We start from the raw sequence: 19,317 nt of genomic DNA on the forward strand, positions 1-19,317 counted from the left end.
CTTATAATCTTGTTATTTCTTGGTTTTCTTTAGTGTTATGCTTGGATTCCTTTTTTTAATTTTTAATTTATCTATTATAAGCTTTAGGTTTGTAGTTCTCATAAGATTCATAGATAGTTTCCTAAATATATAACAGTCTATATTAAGTTGATGGTAGCTTGATTTCAAACTCATTCTAAAAGTACTACTTTTTTCTTCTTCTTCTTCCCCCACTTTTTATGTACAAGATGTCATAATCTGTATCTTCTGTGTATCCCTTGACTTATTTTGTGTACAGCTGGTATTATTACTTTTCTTTTATTAACTTCATACTGGCTTTGTAAGTAATTGGTCTGTTGCCTTTACTGTAGGTTTATTTTTATGTTGAAAGAAGCTCAATACTTTCTGATCACAAGTGCCTGGCTTTCTTTTGTGGCTGAGCCATACTTGCGGCTGGTGGGCTGTTCATGAGGCCCCCTTTCTGCTTATCTGTCAACAGTAATTAGTCTCTACATGCCCTTTGTGTGTCTGAGGTGCTTCTGCTGGGATTTATTGTGGGTGGGACTGTCCTCTGCCTACCATCAGCAATGGGGGACTGCCACTGGGCTGAGTGTGCTGGTTGGAACAGGCATGCTGTGGGGTGTGGGGGTTAAGCCAGTGGTACAGATGTAGAGTTTAGAGCTGACTCCCACAAGTGTTTGGCCACTTGAGCTGAGGATAGCCTGGGAGAGCTGGGAAAGTGTAGTCCACCCTCTGCCTGCAACCAGCCAAATCGAACCACTGCTGGGCTGAGTGTGCTGGGCAGGGTGGGTATGCAGGCGAGTGCCACTGAGTAAACTGCCAGAGAAGGAGATGAAGGGTTTCAGAGCTGGCTCCTGCAAGCTTCTGACCAATTGGGCTGAGGGAGGGATGGGAAAGTATCATCTACTTGCCCTTTCTCCTCTGGAGAGAGTTCCCTCTGAACCCCTTCCCTCTGACACACTTCCCACTGCTGGTAAATTTTTCATGCTGCCACTTTTGTGTTGGGTCTCAGTGGGACCAACAGAGCTTGCCTGCCCTCCACAAGCAACAGAAGTCTCAGCCCCCCAGAATGTTACATTTTTCCTTTTGTTCAGCAATGTAAATCACCAAAGTCAAATACAATGTGGACTCATGTTCCCAGAGCAGATCTCTAGGGACAGGTGTGCTGGATTCCTAAGCATTTATTACCCCCACTCCCCAACTCTGTTCCTCTCTCTCTTGCTTGTGGTCTGGGAGGGGAATGGGCTTGGGTCCCCATGTGTCATAGCTCTCCCCTTTTACCCTTCTAAATGTGGTCCTCTCTTCTCCACAAGGTGTAGATGGTCTCTTCTGGAGTCCTCAGGTCATATTTAGGGTTAGCTGTATTTGATGTAGTTGCTTCCTCAGTGTGTATGTGGAAATTCCTGCAAATCTTGGAAATTACATAATACCTGGGGCCACACAGCAAAGTTGTGGAAAGAGAAAATGCATATGCTTGGAACCTGGGATTCTCCATGTAATATTTAAGTATCATATTATTAAGAGTAACTGAAACATTTAGAAAACAGACTATAGATTTTACATTTGTATGATTCTCTACATTATGCCATATCAGCTTAGAAACATATATTATTCAATTCCATAAGGACAAGATGTGTTATTGGCCATCAGCAAAAGTTTGTTGGAAAAATAAGAACAATTCACTGAAATTTTCCAATTTTAGGCAGTCTGGATACCAGGACGATGAAGCTCATGTTATCTACAGTTCCTTCTAAAGTGAATTTCTGGTGTATTTGTCATCAACAACTATTTTGGAAATCTTACCATATTTGTATATTTCTCTAACCTTATCTGTCATGTGATCAACTTTTGTTTCTTTTTCTAAACAGCCTTGCAAATATGAGATAAAAGTCTCTTATTTCAGCAGGGAATCCTAAGCCAGTCAATTATTGATGTTTTAACAGTTATCTTTTATATACCCAGCTTTATCCTGTTTCCTGTGAATTTCAAAGAAGTATAAAACATTTTACTTTCCTAGTTAAGAATCCATTGGGATAGTTGAAGCAAGACATAAATACAGGAACAATTAAAAGGAACTTGGGATATAAATATTAGCTTGATATAAGGTTTGTCATAAAGCATTTTGTCTATGTGCCAAGTTCTCTCATTTCTTCATTTCAGGTACCTCTCAAAGCATTGGTTACTGCATCCTTTTAGCTGGTTTTGTTCCTCTCCAGCTAATCCTATATATCAGGCCAATCATTTTTAGATAGCAATTCTTTTGAGACTTTTTTGTTGTTCTTCCTATAATCTAAAATGGCCCTTCTAGTCTACTGCATCATGTCCAAATTCTCTGCATATTTCACAGGATTCTCCAGAACTGAGCTCCATCCTATCTATCTAGTTTTGTTTCCAATTACTCCAAATCATGAACAATTTTCTCTTTACCCCACGACACCCAACTTCTCACCAGATCATTTTCCTCTAGTCACATTATTCTTGCTAAATTCTACCTCTTTTCTTAATTTTGTGTTGTTAATCTTTCCTGTATTTCTTTTTCCTTACTCTTTGCCTTTCCAAATCTTCCCCATGCCATAAGGTCTATGTGGAGAACCATTTTCTTCGTAAAAATATTCCCCAGCACTGCCAGCCAATACTGACCTCTCCTTTCTCCATTCCTTCACCACATATAGCCTTGTAGATGAAATGCTACAATTTTTTTACTGGATTGTATTCTTTGTTCTATTATTTATTTATTTTGGTGTGCCAATTCTGTGTTTGTTGTAAATTGAGGGTGGAGATAAAGGCTTTAGTTCTTTCTTCCTTAGCACTTACACAGGAGTTGGTAGACAAAAGGTGCCCAATCAGTATTTTAGATGAATTATCCTAACAATAGTATCAGTGCTTTATTGTATTGTTCCGGAGTTTGAGGTGGGGAATGAGGAATGACTCAGAGGCATGGAAGATTCAACTGACGAGAAATGTCCATTAGGGTTATATTTCATTAAGAATATTTCATACCAGAAAGTAGGCATGGATATTTAATGCTTACCTTATTATACTTAAAAAATCTATATTTCTTTACACTCACAAGCTTATAATAATCACTCAGAAGAATCTATTTGTTTGATCTTGTCGGAAAGTGTAGCTGTCAAAATGGCCTATTACAGCAAATCAGTGGTGTTCTAAATGTGCTGGGAAATGGATATTGTACGGCTAGAGTAACAACTCAAGTAGGAATACTGTCTAATAAATGTTTACACACCATCAAGTCTACAAACATTAAATATCATGCATGATAGGATCTTTCTTATCCTGTAATTTATCTCAATTTTCCTATTACCTTCTTTCATTTTCTCTTCTAGCTTTACTCACAGACAAGCCTCCCAAGCCATTGTTCCCCATGGAGAATCAGCCAAGTGTTATAGATGTCCAGCTGGGTAAGTCGCCTTCTGGGAATAATAGATCCTGAAGTTGCTCTCTGTTAACAGATGGGGAAAACTGCATGAGCTGGGAAAGGTTTATTGCCACTGTTATTACATGCAAATCAATTTGTGTCTGCTCATTTATAACCCTGGAGTTCAGTGCAATAGCAGTTTAAGGAAATGAGTTTGTATTGCATCAAGGAGTGGGTAATACTAATTGGTTACACTGGGTATTAAGTATGCTGTAGAACACAGCTTTTTAACTCTGTGATTGATAGATTCATGGGTATCATGCATTGGTGATCGGCACAGAAACCTCATGATTGTCAGCCAAAAATTTTTGTTTAGAGAGCAGTAACTCCTACAGAGCAAACATTTTTAAAAATAAAAGAGCCCCTCAGTACAGCCTTTAAAATGATTTGGTATTATTTCCAATGACACAATCCAGGGCTTTTTAAAAGTTGTTTTTAGGTTGAGATTCTGAATATTTACAAATTATATGGTGTTGGGAAAAGTAACAAGTTGATTTATGGGTGCTACTGTTCTTTTCTGCAGACTCAAATTAGGACAGAAGGTATTGAGTCTCCTTTTTGAGTCCCTTACCACTAATCCTTGTATTTCAAGAACTGTAAACTTGAAACTCAGAGGTCTGCTAGTATCTCTTTCAAACCAAAACCTTTAATATCTGTGAGCTTTCATGTATCGTGGGTTTCTTTCTATTCTTAAATTCTAAGAAAATGTTCTTCAATTCTAAGCAAGAGAACTGAGTAAATATGCTGGAAATGTATTATAGGCGTATGTTGGGTATATTATTTATTGAAATACGTGGCCACAACAGAACCTACCAATTATATAGTCAGGGAAGATGAATTGGCCCTAATACTTCACTCACTTTGGAAGTTTTTGACTCAGCTTCTGATCTTTCCATTCCAGCTTGGATTGTTAGAGGCTTATTTCTATCTTGAAAATAGGTGAGAGAAAATTATATTCCTAAGAGCTTATTCATTTTCTAAAATGAAATATAGCACATTGTAGTTAGTGCAACTTAGCACTGTGCGTATCAAAGTTAAGTATTTTAAAATAAGAAGAGAAATAATAAACATGTCATTAAGAACGGGCTATAGAAATGGTGAATAGTTTGTAGATAATGCTGAAGTATTAGACTGTGGCTCTCTTGCCACCACTTGAATTATTTTGTAGTCATAATAGTTTGTTAAAGCCAAATGTACACGGGCTGATACACTCGCTCAGTAATTTTTCCTTACGTATTTCCATCTATACTGGGATAAAGGTACCTCAAGAGTATTCCATGATTTGCCAGGGGTTACACGAAGCCAGAAGTTGATCTTGTGTTATTAGTTCTTAGGGACATTTAAGTGGTAAATTGTCTTTATATGAAAACTTATATATTGACTAAAAAGCAAAACTCACACAACTATTTCAAATAAACATGCATCTCTTTTGGTTCACAGTCCCTGGGTGGATACTTCTTTAGTCTTCTCTGTCACTAGGCAAGCTTTAACAGAAAAGTTTGAGAAGTACTGCTTTAAAGCAAGGACAGAGACCCTTGTAGGGAATACATTTCATTCAGATTTACTGGGTTTAACAGTTGTATGTGCCTTTCAGGACATCTCTAAGATATGTGATTTGTAAAAATATGATTTCCAACATAGGGATATATGCCAAAATAACCTACCATTAACACAACCTTGTAAAATTACTAAAGTAATTTGCTTCCAACTTACATTAGAGGCAAGGGTGGGTTTTACAGATTTTAGTTTGCAACACAATTTGTAAACAACTTTATTGATAGAAAGATGGAGTCTTTCTCATTTTTCATCCCCAAAAGACTGTTTCTCTGAGATGCTAAAGCAACCATTTAATTCAGAGAAAGGAAGACAAAATCAGATAAACCAGATCCTTGGCATTTCAAAGAGCACATGACTTGTTACTTTTAAGTGATCTGAACTTTTCCACAGATTTATTTAGCACCATGTATTCACCACTGGAAATCACTTTGTAACTTACTTTTATGCCTCATAGTAAGGTGATACTATTAGGAGCACTATAAATGTCAAAGAGCTCCTTAGTGTCAGGGGGAGTTCTGCAGTTGGAATGATGAAGGTTTGGAAACCCCAGGTGTAAAAGAGATAATGATACTTAGGGTGATTGGACATCCCTGTGTATATCTGGAAAACTTTCAGAATTCAGTAAGATGATGAAAACTTCGGGAAATGATTTTCCTTAAAAATTTTTTAAAGTATATCAAGCCCATTCAGTTTTTAGATGTCTTCAAATTAGAACTAAAAGTAGAACTACCAAAAAATACAACAATTCATATTGCTAAGTGCATTACCAAGTTCAGGTTTCCCAAATCCCAATACTTAAAATTACTTGAGACAACACGGTAGCAGACAAAAGTTGGCCACAGATTTTTTGCTACTCCTACATTTAAACATAGTTTCTCATTCCTCTCTCCTTGAATCTGGGTTGGCATTACAGACATGTTTGACCAGTACAGTATAGCAGAAGTGATATTCTGAGATTTTGGAGACTAGGTCAAAAGAAACCTTGCAACATCTCTTCAGGTCTCTTGGTCTGCTCTGAAACTACCATGCTGTGAGAAGCTCAAGCCACTTAGAGAAAAAGATACCATTTGAAGAAAGAGAGTCCAGTGAGCACCAAGCTAATAGACGTGTAAATGAAGAAGTCATGCTGGAAGTGGATCCTTCAGCCCCAGCTGCTGTGGCTTATGCCATATAGTTTGGAGACAAACCATTGAGCTGAACTATTCTTAAATTCTGATGCAAAAAGTCATGAACAAAATCAAATGGTTGTCATTAGCCACTGTAAGGTGTAGTTTATTAAACAACAGTAGGTACCTAGAACAAACATTAATTTTATCTAGAGCATTGTGAATTCTATTTTTCACATGGATAAGAATTCCATGTAGGCATTTTGTGCAGAATGAGAAATACTGTGGAAACTAAACTGGAGTATCTGCTTTAAGGTAGTTTTAGAAAATATGGCCTGGAATAATAATTTATGTGTTTGTTGATAGTTATACTCAGTTTTCAGTTCTACATATTTACAAAGGCAATCCAGTAAATGAAAATTTTCAGTGCAAGTGAATTCTTTTTAGTGCATGGAGTTGGCATCAGTACAGATATTTTGTTGTGTCTCTAGAGAAAAACAAACATCTTGACTTTCTCTCTCCTATAGTGTAATCCATTAGTCATCCACAAGGTTCTAGAAATTAACATACTTTTCACTGATATAGTGATGACAGTTTGGTTGTTGTTAAGTTGTGTTCACATTGTTAATGCTGAAAGAATATTAATCTTAACCAACTAACCATATATTTTGAGATGATAAATGCATTATTTATTTATTTGTTTGTTTAGTTTTTAATAAGGTATGATTGATATACACTCTTATGAAGATTTCACATGAAAAAACAATCTGGTTACTTCATTTACCCATATTATCAAGTCTCCACCCACACCCCAATGCAGTCACTGTCCATCAGTGCAGCAAGTTGCCAGAGATCCACTATGTTCCTTCTCTGTGATACACTGTTCTCCCCATGATCCCCCACACCATGTATACTAAACATAATACCCCTCAGGCCCCTTCTTCCTCCCTCCCTACCCACCCTCCCATACCCCTCCCCTTTGGTAACCACTAGTTCATTCTTGGGGTCTGTGAGTCTGCTGACATTTTGTCCCTTCAGTTTTGCTTCATTGTTATACTCCACAAATGAGGGAAATCATTTGGCACTTGTCTTTCTCTGCCTGGCTTATTTCCCTGAGCATAATGTCCTCCAGCTCCATCCATGTTGTTGCAAATGGTAGGATTTGTTTCTTTCTTATGGCTGAATAGTATTCCATTGTATATATGTACCACATCTTCTTTATCCATTCACCTACAGATGGACACTTAGGTTGCTTCCATATCTTAGCTATGGTAAAAAGTGCTACAGTAAACATAGGGGTGCACGTGTCTTTTTGAATCTGAGAAGTTGTATTCTTTGGGTATATTCCAAGGAGTGGGATTCCGGGGTCAAATGGTATTTCTATTTTTAGTTTTTTGAGGAACTTCCATCTTGCTATCCACAATGGTTGAACTAGCTTACATTCCCACCAGCAGTGTAGGAGGATTCCCCTTTCTCCACAACCTCGCCAGCATTTGTTGTTCTTAGTCTTTTTGATGCTGGCCATCCTTATTGGTGTGAGTTGATATCTCATTGTGGTTTTAATTTGCAGATAAACACATTTTTAACAAAATAACATGAAAACTATTGCTTTCACAAAGCAAGCTTATTCAGCTAAAGCTGCCTGTGGTAATGTATGAAATATAAAGAAAAAACAATGTACAAATCCAATTTAGTCATGTTATCTTGCATTTATTTTCTCTTTTTGAAGATAAATTTAGCTTTAAATTTGATAAATAAGATTTTACCATACAAGGGACAATTATCTTTTTTGGCAGTTGAAAAATATTTTTTCATTAATTTTTCTAAGAAATAAAACACTGCATCACAGTATATTAATTTACATTATACTTTAATACCAAAGTATTGAAACATCATAGCGACATGTGCCCCACTTAAAGTGTATTGATTCTAGGTAGACCCTTCTTTGGGCATTGCTTTGTTTATAGAACCCAAACACATGTTCTATAAACTGTAACATTCCTAGAAGCTTTGAAAAAACCATGAGCAGATATGGATGAAAAGATTTGAGATCCTACATCTAATTTCAACTAAGGATGAATTTGGAAATGTGCCCTATTCTTCTCATTGATGATAAATATTTCCTTAGAAGTTTCCTAAGATATAAAGTAAACCAGTCAGTGTTATGCAGAAAATAAATTTAAACACCACTTACTTTCTCTTTTAGTGTCAAAAAGTCAAAAAGAAAGGCTTGGGGCCTAAAGCATATCAGAAAAGCTGAGACTGGTGGAACAGTCCAAGCTAACTGAATACCTCAGCTGTTTCAAAAAGCCAGGTAGTTTATCTTCTAGATGAATCTGAATCCAGTATGAAAGATTTTCCTTATTTCTCTTCTCTTCTCACTCAGAATTTATTTTAATTTTACAGTCCATTTAAATTCATATTTCATGACTATGTGACATGCTGCTTGGTCAAACTTATTCCATGTGTATAAGGAGTATTAATCTTTGTCAGAAATCAATTTTACCGGCATATCAGAGACAGTCAGGACTATAAGGCAAAAATAAATAATTAACAGAACCCCAAATTAGGAAATTAGCTGTTCAACCAAATTATCTTTTTTAAAGTTTATTTACCTAAAAACATGTTTTGAGTTCTTAGCAGATGCCAAACACTGTTAGATCCTGGGGATGTAGAGGTGAATAAAATTAGGTCTTTGGTCTTCCGGTATTCTGTTCTCAGTCTAGTGGGGAAGACAGCTATAGAAGCAGAAGTACAATGCAATGTGACAACTGCCAAAGCAGATAGGAAAAGGGAGAGTGACTTTTCTGTGAGAAGACCTTATAAATTAACAGTTCTGTACTCTCTTTCACTCAATATAATAACATATCTCTGTAATCTTAACCCAAGTACATGATTAATTTGAAAATAGTTAAAAATTACCAAAGAGGTAAACTTTTGAAATAATAAATTGTTTACCATTTGCTTCAATATAGCAAATATTACAAGTGGAAACTTATGATACTCTTGAGTCTCTTTAGCTTAGTTAAACTAGTTAGCTCTTTCTAAAATTGTCAGAAAACAAGCTGTCTAAAGCAAGTTGCCCACCAATTGAGCTAAAATATCAAGTTGGAATTGCCATCAATACAAATAACAATACGTGATCATTTCATTAGTTCAAGATATAACTGTACATGTATTGTGTGTATGATTGTGCAAACAAGGTATTTTAAAAAATTCTTTGTTTTTGTATACTCCTACCCTTTTAACTTTAAATAACTCCTTGAAGACCTTCATTTAATCTTGAATACATGAAGACTTTGGAGAGGGAGAAGGGTATTATGAGTTCACTCAGCTTTCTTGGCACACATAATTGGAGCTGGTTTATGGCAGCATTCACTCTCCCTTGTAGAGACATTCTAGGGTTACTAAGTGGTTTCCAGAAGATCTTTTTCATGAAGAATAACACGCATGAGGTGAGCATGGACTACCCCAATCTACAAACTGTTCTATTGCCCAGACAGTACAACATGTCCATTATTTACAACTTTAGAAAATCTGGGCCAAGCCTTTTCCCTAAAAGTTAACTAACATATTAATCCTTGAGACTTACACTGATTTATTTTGTCTAAGGTTCTATAACTTAGTGGTACTTGTTTTGAGACTTTTAAGACTGAAAAGAAAAGAGCTAACAGTTTACTAAAGATCTGTAATGTAACAAGTTGTTTATGAATATCTTAGGGATAACATGATTGTTGACCAGACCTCTGTGCATATATTGCTGTTTTGGGGCATTGCTGAAGTTTATTTCTCATTGGAATAGTAATATAAGCTTTAAGGTGTTTTATCACATGTTCCTTAATGCCAATACCATGATTTTACACATGTGGAAATAAAATTACTTGAAAACTTACCATGTACTAGGCACTGCAATGGGCATTTGTACATACAGTCTTAGTATTGTAGTTGGTATTGTTGAACCATTTTGCAGATGAAGAAACTCAACCTGAAACAGATTAAATAACTTTCCTTAGACTACATATTTAGTTACTGGCTAAAATGGGATTTTGATCAGACTTGCCTGACTCCAAAGTTTGTATTATTTTTATTATACCATACTGACCATGGTAAATTACCTAGGCCCAAATTATATGCCCCAAAAAACAATCAGTCTAATAGGAACATTTAAATCATAATAATAACTATGTGATATGTTTATAATTATATATAAAATAATAGTTGTTATTTAACAATAGCATTACTACTACTAATAGTTATTGTTATAACAATATTCAGTATAATTTAATAGTAGCTCTACCAGTGATTATTATTATATTTAGTATTATTTAATAATAGCTCTACTACTAACAGAATAGTTATTGTTATTGTTATAATAATAATACTTGTATTATTTAATAACACTACCATTATCAATAATAATAATAATTGTCAGTAGTATTATTTATATTGGTGGTAGAGCTATCATTTATTGATGCTTACCAGGTACTAGATGCTGTTAAGTACTTTATATACTTTATATGGATTACTTCATTTAATCCTCCCAATAACTTTGAGATAGATCCAACTATATGTCCTACTTTATTTATTTATTTATTTATTTTTGAGAGGGCATCTCTCATATTTATTGATCATACGGTTGTTAACAACAATAAAATTCTGTATAGGGGACTCAATGCACAATCATTAATCCACCCCAAGCCTAATTCTCAACAGTCTCCAATCTTCTGAAGCATAACGAACAAGTTCTTACATGGTGAACAAGTTCTTACATAGTGAATAAGTTCTTACATGGTGAACAGTCCAAGGGCAGTCATCACAGAAACTTTCGGTTTTGATCACGCATCATGAACTATAAACAATCAGGTCAATTATGATTATTCGTTTGATTTTTATACTTGATTTATATGTGAATCCCACATTTCTCCCTTATTATTATTATTATTTTTTTAAATAAAATGCTGAAGTGGTAGGTAAATGCAAGATAAAGGTAGAAAACATAGTTTAGTGCTGTAAGAGGGCAAATGTAGATGATCAGGTGTGTGCTTATAGACTAAGTATTAATCCAAGCTAGACAAGGGCAACAAAACATCCACGGATGCAGAAGATTTCTCTCAAAACAGGGGGGTGAGGTTCTAAGCCTCACCTCTGTTGATCCCAAATTTCTCACCTGATGGCCCCCCTGCGTATATGTCCTACTTTTAAGACCATTTTAATAATGGTATTGATATGATGATATAATAACATATAAAAATAATGATATTATTGATATTCCATTACAGTTGACCCACTTATATATTTCAGTGGTTTCACAGTGTTGTGCAACCGTCACTATAATCAATTTCAGAACATTTCAACATTCTAAATAAACTCTATTTCCATTAAAGTCACTTCTCAGTCCCTCTTCTTTACTCCCACCTCTAGCCCCAGGCAACCACTAATTTAAATTTCTTTATCTACAGATTTGCCTATTCTGGACATTTAATATGAATTGAAGCATACAACATGCAGTCTTTTGTGATTGGCTTCATACACTTAGCATATTGTTCCCAAGGCTCAAACACATTGTAGCTTGTATCAGTACCTCATCCCTTTTTATTGCTAAATAATATTCCAATGTATGAATATACCATTTTATCCAATTATCAGTTGAAGGACATTTTGGTTGTTTTCACTATTTGACTTTTGTAAATAATGCTGTTATAGACATCAGTGTACAAATTTTTGTGTGGGCATATATTGTCACTTCTTTTGTGTATGTACCTCAGGGTAGATTTGTTGGGTCATTTGGTCACTCTGTATTTGACCTTTTGAGGAACTTCCAGATTTTTTTTCCAAAGCAGCTACACCATTTTGCATTCTCAGCAGAAATGTACAAGCATTCCAATCTCCTCACATCCTCACCAACACTTGTTATTTTCCATGTTTTTGGTAATCATTATCCTAATGGGTATGTAGTGGTTTTGATTTGCATTCTCTGATGGCTAATGATGTTGAACATATTGTGTGCTTATTTGTCATTTGTGTCTTCTTGGAAGAAATGTGTATGGCCCCTTTTTTTTAAATGAGGAAATTTGGCTCAGAGATCTCATATAACTTACCTAAACTAGTCAGCAGTTTATAAGTAGTGAGGCGTAAGTTGACATTCTTGAGTTACGGACCATAATGCCAATTAAAGTTGGTACTGTTGTTTATTCAGTCTTGTTACACTGTGGGCTTACTGTTCCTTGTTTTGAAATTAATGTTTGGACAGAAGGTGCTTGATCCTATATGAATAAGTTAATCAAATCCAGTGTGATTTGATTCAGTGAGAAAAGAAAAATGAATAAGAGAGCATTATTTTGACTTTTTGACCTTTGTAATTCAGGCCAAAATACTTTTTCAAATGAAAGACTAATTTGGAAGCTGCAGATGTACCTGAAAACAGTCTATGTAGCACAGAGCAGTATAGAAAAGTTTTCTGGAGTGATGTACACTTAAATGGCCAGAGAGCTGCATATATTCCAGTATCTGAGCAGTTATCAAAAATTCATCTTTGTCATTCAAGGACAGGAAAGATAAATTAGAAACTAAAAAATAAATTAGGAAAATATCTGCATTTGGAATTTTTTAGGAATATGTGTCAACTGAGGACACTATTCCCCAACAGCATGTTTTGTCATTGTTGATATCAGTAGTAGCTTTATAGTACTTTTCAGTGGGTCTATCTTCTATCCTTTTTTTTAATCAGTGAGTAGTGGATGCTTTTTAAATATCTGAAAAGTGAAAAATAAAGCTTCATATTTTGACTGTGTCTAAACACCCAACATGAATTGGCAAAAACCAGAATAAATTAGGTACCCTTTCAAACTCAAATATTTTATTTTATATAAATAAAACTAGATTTTATGTTATAGGCAAACTTGTAGAAAATTAAGGGAAATATCATCTGGTTGATTCATAAACTACTTTTAAATGTCCTAATGATTGATGTGGGTGGTTGGCCTTGCATCATTTATATAATTCCCTTAATTATTCTCTATATTTTACAGTATAGATATGGCTTAAATTTTGGAATACCTCTTGCTCCTTTAGAAATAATTTTCTAGAGATTGATTAGCAATATGAGGACTGGCTCATAAATATCTGGTCCTGTTAGTAGACACATGTGTTGCTGTGATTTAGAGAACACCAGAAATCTTCCCCCTTTCCTTCTAACCTCTACCCTGAGTATTTCCTGTACTGTTACAGTAGGAAATTATAGATCAGAAATCAACACAAAATAAGGGCCAAGCAAGAGATTTGGAGGAATAACTCAGAGGTTTGTGAAGGCGAAGCTGATAGTCTAGAGTCAGGGTAGCAACCTGAACTCTGGAAGCTTAGATCTTGCAGAGGCTCCAGCAAAGTGGTGAGCAAATAGTTCAGGTCAGAGAACACATCAGTCTTTGGTTTCTAGCAAGGTTGGAAAGTCAAAGGCTGAAAAGCCATCAGAAATCAGGCAACAAATGGATACTGAAAGATGATCAAAGGTATGGCATTAGACATGTAAGTGTTGACGCTTGATTTTCTCACAAGAGAAAGGTATTGTCTGTGGGCATAGTCCCTGAAAAAGAAAGTTGGAAAGAACCGGGGCTTAAGGTAAAGCAGAGGAGGACACACATGGCAATTAGGAGCAGTTTAAGACCCCTTGGGTAAGAAAGGGAGCTCCATCAAAAAGAGTAGAGGTCAAACGTGGCCTGAGACCACTACTGATAGAAAGTCTAGTCTTTGCCAATATCTGAATTTTGAAAATTGAATCAATAGGTCATTTATTATGTCCAAAAATACACTTTGGTTTTGTTTACAAATACAGTATCAACCCAAGACCTTCTGTATATTGAAATTTTGCATATGCTTTAGATGTTTTCCAAGAACAGGAGCTCTATTCCACTGAAATCTATATCAGCTTAATTTCTTTAACTGCAAATGTATTGAGAGCCCACCCTTTGCTATAATGATGATTTTCCATTTATAGCTAAGCTATTTGATACGATTTTAACTTGGTGAGATGATAAACATGATGTGTCTCAAGGCTGATTGTGATGAGGAGTCAGCAAAAGAACAAAAAGAATGTGAACATGTAGAGCGAGACCCTGCATTAAAGGTCAAAGCCAAGTTTAAAAAACCTCTTACCTCAATTATGAGAAAATGAAAGTGCTTTAGAAAGGAAGAGAATCATGCTAATTCTAGATAAGAGAATTTCTGAAGGGGAACAGTTAATTTTAATGATATCTCATATTTATGTGATATACTTCCCCAAAGAACTCAGAGCTTTTCTCCAGGCACCATTTAATTAACATCTTTGATATTTCTGTAAAATAGGATGATGAGCCATTATTAACCATTGACATGTGTGAGCATTATAGTTCTTTGTGACATCCACAAGCAGTTTTAACTGAATGTACTAGTGAGGAATCAGCTGTATCAGTACTGAATAAATGATTTTTAGCCTGACCATTATTAGACAGCTCAGGATAACTGTTGACTCTTCTATTTTATATGTAGCAGTGTAGAGCAGGGCTGATCTATCTACTCACTTCTATTTTGCTGCAGTAATTAGCTTATTAACCTAATAATGGATGCTATCATGAGTGACCACTTAGTATATCAAACTAGTAGCCCTTGAACTTCGCAGATTGTTATTCTGTGCTTGCATTTATTCTTTGGTTCTATGTGCTGATTACTGGAATTTTAGTTGTTTTTACATTCTTTTTGGGGGCCACAGAAAACAAAACAGATCCCAACAGCTTGAGGCAGTGCGAAAGAGAACCTGCAGTATTGCAGACAAGCCAGAGGGAGAAAGTACTACAAGCTCCTGAAAAAGAAATCAGCAAAACTCTCCAATTGGGAAATTATATAGCCTAGAGAAAATGCATCACCAAAAAAGGTTTAAGAGCTGGCAGAAATTCTGATGTGCAAAGAATTTTTTTATAAAAAGACATATAAAAAAGAAAAAATGCTGGCAATAGCAGTGGACACAGATTAAAATTTGGGGAAAATGAGAGGGAAACCCTGCCTTTGTGTAATATATAGAAATAGGTCAGAAACAATGGAGTTTCTCAATTATCAAAGGCAAGTCCATGGTTCAGTTAGTCCACTAGGCTAGTGTTTCTTTTAAGCCTTCTATTTGACGTCTAGTATGTCTGCATATGTCAATGAAAATTCCTATTAATCATCTTCCAGGTGTCTTCTTCAAATGGATTGTTTTATTGTATTTAATCTACTCTTATCAACATTCCAAGTCTATCCTACTGGTCTTTATTCTCAGAAGGAAATTTAGTGGAACTTACTTCATTCTACAGATCTGAATACCAATGTCACACCCAAAGTCACTGAAGAAACACACCAAGATAATCCAATGTAAAATGCCTCAATTTCCTTCCCCTCTATTTCAGAATGTCCATGTATTCTTTCTCTTCCTCTTTCCTCTGGTCTAGAAAGAAGAGGTGACATTATCTCTTTCCAAATTTAAATTAATCTACCTCTGTTCTTGATTCCACTCACTTCCATATGTTTTGGTAACCATCAATACCCCTTCTTTCAACTGAATTTTCAAATTCTGTCCCATAATAAATATACTCAAACTCAATGGCTTGAAAAAGTATACAGAGACCATTTGTTTTACTATGTCTCATTCACTTCTTACCTTACTGAAACCTGACTTCAACCCCACCATTCTGTGGAAGCACATCTCTCAGCTGGCTAACCAACTGTCATCTTATAATTACCTAATTCTCTATTGCCTCTTCTTTCTCAGGATCATTTTACATTTAGGCACCACTGAACAAATTGTTTGCTCGTACCTTGTCTGGCACACAATAGATATTCAGTGTGTGATGGACACTTCCTCTTTCTTCAGCATTTCTTGTTTGCTTTCCTAGTTCTCAGCCTATTTGTCTTCTTTCTTTTTCTCAAGCTCTCTTCCTGATCTTTCTACAACTGCTTCTTTAATTGTTTTTAGTGGGAAAGAGGATGAGTGCAGGTCTTAATGCAGGCCTTGATTAAAGAAGAGAGAAGTGCCTGCTTTGGTTTATTTGGTAACGAAGAGTGTCTATTCTTAATTAATGAAAGCTTTAAAAAAAGAAGGGACTCTCATTCTCAACTAGGGTTGGTGATAGATTTCATCCAGTCACTAAAATATGTATTGAACATCTACTGTGTATAAGGGCCTATAGAGGCAAACAGATGTCTAAGATGCAGATATGGCTCTTACACTGACTAGAATTCAGCTGAGGTAAATGAGATAAACAAATAATACAAGATAAGAGGTGACATAAGTTAGGTGGTAAAGGAGGAATCTCCAGACCTTGTCCCTTACAGAAACACCCACTAAACAAGAGTAATCAAAAACCCTTTATAAGAACTCCAGGAATAGATGGGAAGTCACAGTACCCAAGGTAAGCTCAAAGCCAAGAACACTTGCATTGAAAGGATTTAAAAAATGTATTTCAACCATGTCAATTCTTCCCCAAAGTTGGCACAGCTTGACATTAAGGAAAATCCCAACTTGCAGCTTCTCCCTTGGGAGGGAAGGAGAAGAGTGGAATATACATCCACCATTTCAACTTTTTGTAGGACTGTGAAATCGACTACTTTCTGTCTTTCCTATATTGGAGTGCTGATGGGGAACCAGCATACCTGAGATACCTTGGGGACCACAGAAAATAAAAGTGATCTCAGCAGATTAAGGTGGTACAAGAGAATCTACATATTACAGACAGAAACCAGATGGAAAAAGTACTACAAGCTCCTGAAAAAGAAATCAGCAAGCATCTGTAATTGGAAAATTACATAGCCTAGAGAAGATGCACCCCGAGAAAAGTTCTGAAAGGCCACCAAAATTTATATCCAGGCTGATTACTGAAGATATTTCCCTGTATGAAATTTTTCTGTAAAAAATGGAAGATGTGGCTGTGTTTTAAATTGCATGGATAACAACACAACATTTCAGGGTACACAAAATGTAGGAAAACATGACCCAATCAAAAGAACAAAATAAATCTCCAAAAACAGATCCTAAAGAAACGGTGCAATGTGAATTACCTGTTAAATAATTTAAAAATAACCACTATGAAGCTGTTTAATGAACTCAGGTAAACAGTGTGTGAACTAAGTGAAAATATGTGCAAAGAGATAGAAAATTTTTATAAAAACCTGAAATTTTGGAGCTGAAGAACCCAGTAATTGAACTGAAAAATTCACTAGAGAAGATCCATAGAAGACTTGATCAACACGAAGAAAGAATCAGTAAACTCATGACAGGTCATTTGAAATTATCCAGTCAAAGGAGCAAAACAAAAAAGAATGAAAAAGAGTGAAGAAAGCTTGAGACTAATGGGACACTAACAAGTGGACCAATGTAGGAATTATGGGAGTCTCAGAAAGGGAAGAAGGAAAAAAAAAGGGTGTTAGAAAGCTTATTTGAAAAAATAATGGGAGAAAACTTCCCAAATCTGGGGAAGGTAGTGGACATCCAAATTCAAAAAACCCAAAAGATTCCAACTAGGATGAACCCAGATAAGTCCACAACAAAGCACACTATAAGCAAATTGTCAAAAGTCAAAGACAAAGAGTTTTGAAATCAGCAAGAGAAAAGTAACTCATCACATACAGGGAAACCCCCATGAGACAATAAGTGAGTTTCTCGGGTTAGTGCTATATTCAAAGTGCTGAAGAAAAAATAACCTACCAACCAAGGATACTAGAGCTGGCAAAACTTGATCTCTTAAAAAATGAAGGAGAAATAGACTTCCACAGACAAACAAAAGGTGAAAGAGTTCATTACCATTAGACCTGCCTTACAAAAAATGCTAAAGGGAGTCCTCCAAGTTGAAATGAAAGGACACTATGCAGCTACATGAAAATATATGGTATAAAGTTTTTTGGTAAAGGTAACTATTCGACAAATACAGGATACTGTAATACTACTATAGTGGTGCAGAAATCACTTTTAATTATGGTATAGAACTTAAAAGACAAAAGTATAAAATAAATATGACTAAGATGTGCTAATGGAACACAATATAAAAAGATGTAATTTGTGACATCAATAGCACAAAGTTTGTGGTGGAGGGAAGTACAACAGTAGTTTTTGTGTGAAATTCAAGTTATTATCAACTAAAATGGATTGTTATAACTACAAGATGTTTTATGTCAGTCCCATGGTAACCAATACCTGTAGTAAATACACAAAAGATGAGAATGAAATCGAAACATGTCACTACAAAAATTTTTTAGAAAATAAAGGAAGGCAAAAGCAAAAGCAAAGATGGTGAAAAAGCTGCAAGACAGAGAGGCAACAATTAACTAAATGTCAATAATAGGTACTGCCCTGTCATAATTACTTTAAATAAAAATGGATTAAGTTCTCCAGTCAAAAGATAGAATGGCTGAATAAATTCTTTTTAAAAAAGAAAAAAAGACACCTATATGCTGTCTACAGAAGACTCATTTTAGATGTAAGGACACTCATAGCCAAAAAGTAGAAAGATGAAAAAACATGTTTCATGCGAATGCTAACCAAAACAGAGTATGGATGTCTATATGTATATCAGACAAAATAGACTGTCAAAGACATAATATAGTGATAAAAGGTTCAATTCACCAGGAGGATATAAAAATTGTAAATATATATGTACCCAACATCAGAGTACCCAAATATATAAAGCAACCCTTGACAGAACTAAAGGGAGAAGTGGACAGCAACACATAATAGTAGGGGACTTCAATACCTCACTTTCAATAATGGATAGAATGTCCAGACAGAATACCAATAAAGAAATAGAGTATTTGAACAGTGCTGTTGAGTAAAGCACCTAACAGATACTTACAGAATATTCCACCCAACATTGGCAGAATATACATTCTTCTGAAGCACACATGGAATATTTACCAGGATATATCACATGCTTGGTCACAAAACAAGTCTTAACAAATTTAGGAAGATTGAAATCATACCAAATATCTTTTCCAACCATAATGGAGTGAAATTAGAAACAAACAGCCAAAGGAAAACTGGAAAATTCATGAATATTTGGAAATTAAATAACACACTCCTGAACAACCAATGGATCAAAGAAGAAATCAAAAGGATAGTTTGAAAGTATCTTGAGGTAAAAATTAAAACACAACATAACAAAACTTAAAGAACACAGCTAAAGCAGTACTGAGGGAAGTTTATGGTGAAAAACACCTACATTAAAA

General features: G+C 35.4%; 1 protein-coding gene across 1 annotated transcript in view; it reads left to right on the forward strand.

Moving 5' to 3' along the window:
• The window catches only part of IL1RAPL2 (interleukin 1 receptor accessory protein like 2), a 1,159,060-nt gene that overhangs the window by 879,662 nt on the left and 260,081 nt on the right, over positions 1-19,317 (forward strand). Inside the window, exon 6 of the mRNA XM_073227767.1 lies at positions 3,345-3,419. Within this exon, the coding sequence (XP_073083868.1) occupies positions 3,345-3,419 (75 nt within the window). The remainder of the gene's footprint in view (positions 1-3,344; positions 3,420-19,317) is intronic.

This window comes from Manis javanica, chromosome X, assembly GCF_040802235.1.
Source record: "Manis javanica isolate MJ-LG chromosome X, MJ_LKY, whole genome shotgun sequence".
Taxonomy (NCBI): domain Eukaryota; kingdom Metazoa; phylum Chordata; class Mammalia; order Pholidota; family Manidae; genus Manis; species Manis javanica.